Source organism: Diceros bicornis, unplaced genomic scaffold (genome assembly GCF_020826845.1).
Source record: "Diceros bicornis minor isolate mBicDic1 unplaced genomic scaffold, mDicBic1.mat.cur scaffold_55_ctg1, whole genome shotgun sequence".
Classification (NCBI taxonomy): domain Eukaryota; kingdom Metazoa; phylum Chordata; class Mammalia; order Perissodactyla; family Rhinocerotidae; genus Diceros; species Diceros bicornis.
In genome coordinates, this window is record NW_026691429.1 from 4,233,319 (window position 1) to 4,239,508 (window position 6,190).

Consider the following 6,190-nt stretch of genomic DNA (forward strand, 5'->3'; position numbering starts at 1 on the left):
CATGCACGCTCTAACCTATGGCAGTCAGTGCATCTCTGCTTGGCAGTCAAACTGCACAGTGGTTGGGGGACTGTCTTTGGCATCAAATGATCATGGATTCAAGTCCCAGCTCTACCTCTTTCAGGAAGTACGACCATTGTTGTGTTATTTTCCCTTTGAGTCTTTTTTTTTTTCTTACGTATAAAACATGATAGTAGCTACATCTCAAAATTGTCTTGAGGACGAAGTAACACACATTTAGCAGACAAATTCGTCAACAAATGTTAATTATTACTACTATAACTATGAATTCAATAACAAGGAGATCTCAACTTTACAAAGTAGGCTCTTCAATTTGTGTAAATAGTACTAAGGAATATAACAAAAATGATTGGGACTGCTACGGTTGATTTACACAAGTCCATGGGAGAAAACATGAGCCCAGCTCATCATGAGATGGGCAGAAGCTGGATAGACACTAGCCTTCAACAGAACACCTTAGCAGGCACACCACAAATTAGTGCTTTGGGGAGATGGTGGGATGGAGGACCACTGGGATGAGCCAGTAGCCCCCTGCATGGTCATCACTCTGGCCTGAATCCAGCTCTGCTGAGCACTTTGACCAAAGCCATACGCACTTCCCGGTTCCTCAGACTGTAGATGAGGGGGTTGAGTGTGGGGGTGACAAGGCTGTAGAAGAGGGAGACCATGTTGTCCTGGTGTGGGCTGTGGTAGGCACCTGGTACCATGTACATGAACACGGCTGCTCCATAAAAGAGTCCCACTACTGTGATGTGTGAGGAGCATGTGGTGAAGGCCTTGCTTCGGGCCTCCTGTGAGCACATGTGTAGAACGGTCCCCAACACACGGCCATAGGAGATGGCAATGAGGGAAAGGGGAAGCACAAGGATGAGCACCCCCGAGGTGGACAGCGCCAACTCATAGGCAGAGGTGTCTGCACAGGAGAGCTTCAGCAGGGCTGGCACCTCACAGAAGAAGTGGTCCACGATGCGGGAGGCACAGTAGGGGAAGTGCAGAGTGATGGAGGTCTGGATGGAGGCATTGAGCACACCTGCCAACCAGGAGAAGCCCACCATGAGCAGGCACACCTGGCGCCTCATGAGCAGAGGATACTGCAGGGGGTGGCACACAGCAACATAACGGTCATAGGACATGAGGGCCAACAGGATGCTCTCAGCCACACCCATGAGCGTCAGGAAGAATATTTGAGCTGCACAACCCCCAAAGGAGATGGAAACTTCTCCCTGCAAGAAGTCTGATGCCATCTTGGGGATAGTGACCAAGGGGAAGCCAATATCAAACAGAGAGAGCTGACTGAGCAGCAAGTACATGGGTGTGTGGAGCCTGGAGTCCATGTGGATCAGAAATAGCAGAAGGGTGTTGCCCAGAAGGCCCATGATAAACATGGCATCCACCAGGGAGAAGAGAAGCTGATGTGACCCTGAGCGACTGAAGAGACCCACGAGAATGAAGTCAGATGCCACTGATTGATTCACATCCCCCATGTTTTACATAACATATCTTTGCTGAAGAAATAACAGGAGACCTATATCAAGAAGCAAATAATTTTCATCCCGCCTGGCAAAGGCCATCGACTGGTAGTGGCTGTCTAGAGTGGTGCCTTGAGAAGAGTGATGAGGTCACAGCTAGAATCAGTAGGAGCAACGCCACAATCAATGAGTGATGTCTGTCACAGGCATGGGGTGGGAGAGCAGCAACTTGATTCTCTAAGCAAGATATTTGGCCACACCCCAGTCAGCTACCCACTGACCCTTGTAGTCCAAATTGTGAAGTCCAAGTCAACGACAGTAACATAGACACAATTGAATGTTTCAATATCCCTCATCACAATGGTCCTGGGGCCAAAGAAGAGGTGAGATTCCAAGACTGGGATGTAAAATAGGTGATGATGAAGCTGAAGTAAAAAAGCAAGTAAGAAAACAGAGAGGAGGGCCTGAGTCCAAACGCCTGGATGAGAATCTGGAGCAAAGAGAAATCTATGAAGAGCCAGCACTGGGGTCAATCTGTGAATTCAGACTGTGAATCTAGGGAGTGTGAACCAGAGAGGAACTTGGGTGACAGCAGGTTGGAGGTCAAATGGACTGGGGTTGGGTGAGGGACAGTTGCCAATCAGCTCAGCTATTATTGGTGACTTTGCTGCATTGGATGGGAGAGTAGTGACCTGTGGGTAGTCTGACTCAATTTCAAGGACTAGGGTAAGACACTAGGTCTAGAAGATTGTGAGTCTCTAATCAATATTGCCCCAGTGAATGAGGTGAACAAGAAAGATGAGCATGGACCAGAAAGAGCTGCATACTTAAATCCGGAATGCTTAATTCCCTTGGCAACTCCACGCCCCCGGCAAACCCAGATTGCCCTGGAATACCATACATCACCCACAACTCCAACAATGGACAATGCACGACAGAAAGGATGTCCATCCCCAACTGTATGTAGATAGGAAAGCAGCAAGACTGGCCATTTAAAGGCAAGTGCGTTCTCTTGAGGGTCTCACGGAAACTCTTTGTCCTAAGGCTGCCATCCTCACTCAGATGGCCTTTAAAGCTGTCTTTAGTTATTCACCATCCTAACTTTCCTATCACATCCAAGCCCCCAACCAGCCATTCACCCATACATTCAACAAAATTAGTCACACACTAATTCAGAGTTGAACCACCTGGGCAAGCTCCCTGCTTCCCAGGACCCCACAGTCTCCACCAGGATACCAATGACAGACAAGGACATAAATAGACAAGATCTATGTGATAGAGGGAAGTTCAGTGAGGGAAGTGAGTACAACATTCTGTAGGAAATGGCTGGGGACTCCACAGGATATGGTCAGGGAAGCCTCTTGGGACAGGTGACAGGTGCCCTCAGTATCTGAAGAGCTTCTATGAGAGGGACGCAGTAGAACTAACTGCTTCCTGCTGCTGGGAAGTGGATGTTAGTAAGCCCAGCTGTGTGGTTCATCCTAATGAAGAAATTTCTAACAACAAAATCCAACCAAAAATGGAATGGGCTGCCTCATTGGCGCATTTTCCAAAGTCGGTCCATGATGTAAGGAAGTAAGATAACTTAGTTCTGTGATTATAGAATTTAGAGTTTGAGAGGGAAAACAAGCATTGTTCACATCATTTCAGAATAGCATGATGAGAAATGTAATAGAGACACATGCATGATGCTTTGGGGACCCAGAGGATTAAACTCTGCCTGGGGTGGGGACAGGGAAGGCTTCACAGAGGAGGAGGCATTGGAGCTGAGTTTTGAAGATCAAGTAGGAGTTTTCAAGGCAGGTAGAGGAGGGAAAGTTCTTCCAGGCAGAAGAAATAGAGCACATGAGCTGTATGGATTGGTGGTTGGGAAAGTGTACCCAGGAGCTTGGATCCCAGCTCAACTCTTTCATGGCAGCATGACCTTGGGTAGCTACTCACCCTCAATTTCTTCATCCATAAAGTGGATGGGAGTAATGTGGGTCACAGGCATTGTTGTAAAGATTAAATCAAAAGGTGAGTGTTAAGAGCTTAGTGCCTGCCATGTGGCAAGTGTTCAACAAATTGTAAATACTACTAATTCTCTGGAGGGGAAAAGCATTAAAGATTGCTTGCTGGATGATCTGCACTTAGCACAGTGCCAGGTACCTAGGGCATTCTTGTTAATGTCAACTCCTGTTATTATTGTTCAACATTATGACCCCTTCCATGGTCAAGCCTGAACCTGCCCAGCTCATCCTCATGAGTGCTGCTCTGTGATGCCCTTGTCCTTACTGGGTAGAAACCCGCCTGCTCCTTCTCTGGTCTCTGAGGTCCCTTAGCAGAGTCTTTAAAAATCCACTCATTCCCAACTCCATTGGCTTACAACAGGGTTTTTCCACCTTGGCATTATTTAGGGACAGATAATTCTTTGTTGTGGGGGGTTGTTCTGTGCATTGTATGAAGTTTAGCGGCATCCCTGGCCTCAACCTACTTGAGGCCAGAAGCACTTCCCTCCCACCCCTAGTTATGAAAACCAAAAATGCCTCCACACATGGCCAAATGTCCCTGGGAGGCAGAATGACCCTGGTTGAGAACCTCTGGCTTAGAGACAGGACAACTGTAACCTGCATGGACTTTACTCAACAATTCCTCTTCCAGATGTTTATGGTAAAATTGTTTTAAGCTCAGACACAGCATAAATCCCAGGAATATCTCACTATTTCCATGACTCCATACAGAAAAAAACAAAAACAAAAACTAATCCTCACAACTTTCAGCCAACTTATAGCCAAGAAATCCCCCTGGTCAGCAAGTCTCCCAGCTGATAAAATAGCTTCTACTGCAGACTCCTGTCCAGGGCTATTTAAGTGTCCAAATGAACCTGGTCTTGCTCTGTCCACTCACACGTCCTCAGCCTGATAGGAGCTGACACCGACTGAGTGCTGACTGTGTAGCAGGCATCTGGCTAAGTGTTTTACGTGCTTAATGCTTTAATCCTCCAGTCCTGGAGATGGATGGTGGAGATGGTTGCACAACAATGTGAATACACTTAACTCCATGAACAGTGCACTTAGAAGTGGTTAAAATGGTAAATTGTGTCATGTATGTTTTATCACAATAAAAGAAAACAGTGCCTGTAGGTATTGTTATTTATATGTATTATTTGGATGAGAAGACAGAGGTTCAGAGAAGCATAGAGACTTGTCCAGGATCACCCAGCAAGGAAGTAACAGATGCAAGATTTGAACAAAATAGGGATTTGATTTCCAAGTCCCTATTTTTCTCTTGGCATTCTACACACTCTCCCCAAACACTGTAATAGATATTTGAGGACTTTTTACATATACATACACTCACACACTCTTTACTCTGTGACCCCAAACTCACCTTTCCTTCTAAGTTGCCCAGATGGTCCCACTGTTATTGATGCATCTTTTAAAAAATGCAAACCCCTGGGTTTTTAGAATCTTTAGCCAGATTTGCACTCCCATCTGTCTGATTCCAAATCCTAAGCTCTCTCAACACTGGATGTGGCTTCTTTCTTGGAGTTACTGCTCAGCTCCTCTGCTCAGGAGTTCAGAACTGAGAATTCCCCAAGGGGATCACTGTTGTGGATGGCCAATCCTCAGAAGGTGAGCCGAAGTTGCCCCCAACTCATGTCAGAAACGTTGTTCTGGTACCAGCCTCATGACCAAGGTCAAGTGTCCACGCCTGGCTGCTTCCAACAGCTTTTACGGAAGGTCAACATGGGTTGATCTTCAACATGGATTGAACATCAACATAGATGACTTCCTGCTGTCTATAGGCCTGGCCTTCTTGGGTTCATAGTGATGAAGACAGACACGGAAAGGGTAAGCATTCAGTCTAACAACAAGACATCTCCCTGCACGTTGGCAAATATCAAAGAGGTAGACAAGAATACATCTTTCCATCTGAATACCTGTACAGACTCAACTCAGCATGTTTGTGGGAAACAACATCAGCAGTTCTTTGGATCCATCCTGACACTAATGTCTTGTCTCTCAATCATGCCTGGACGACCCAGATCCCCACAAGGCTGGGTTGCAAGGTCTTTCCCCCATTTACCACGATCTGTGTGTCGAGTGAGGGACCATTCTCAACACCCCATGAGCCTGTCAACCCCCCTCATTCCAAGACAGTCTCAGATAAAACCTCTCTAGATTCCAGCATCCTGGGCTTAACCAGTGCTGCCTCTGTGCAGAGATAGACCTCATCATCTGGGGATGGAAGCTCCAGGGAGAGCTGTTGCATCAGAAACCCCTCTGGGTCTCCCTTTCTGCTAGACAGAAAATTGGTTGCAGTGGGAGCCTAGAGCCCTTGATAATTGGATTTTCCCTAGAGGATTATGGAATAACATTTACTCATCTCTCAAGCACAGGAAGCATGGGCAGCATTGATGTGGATAATTGAATGTGACAAATATCCAAGTCTTTTTGTTTGGATCTAATTAGGAGGAGGAGAAAAGGGATCCTATTACTGCAAATGGACCCAATGCTCAAAAATAAAACAAATCCTGATATCTAGCAGAATTTTGCTGTGTTAAATAATGAGGCAGTGGTGAGACATTTCTACCTCTAAATTCCATTCTTGAGAGGCCTCCAAGACTCAGGAGATGCAATGGTCTAGACACAGATGGTTCTAATGTCCATGAGCTTATTGTATATCCACAAACAGAGCCAGAGGAAAGGGCAGAGACT

General features: G+C 46.3%; 1 protein-coding gene across 1 annotated transcript; it reads right to left on the bottom strand.

Annotated features, from left to right (window-relative positions):
• Positions 1–492: 492 nt before the first annotated feature.
• On the bottom strand, positions 493–1,505 carry LOC131403144 (olfactory receptor 2Z1-like). Its single transcript, XM_058537477.1, has one exon. It carries the CDS (start codon positions 1,503–1,505, stop codon positions 564–566), a length of 942 nt encoding a protein of 313 aa, XP_058393460.1. The 3' UTR covers positions 493–563.
• Positions 1,506–6,190: the final 4,685 nt, after the last annotated feature.

Coding starts and splice junctions, on each gene's coding strand:
- LOC131403144 (XM_058537477.1), bottom strand. CDS start 1,505: ATGGGGGATGTGAATCAATCAGTGGCATCTGACTTCATTCTCGTGGGT.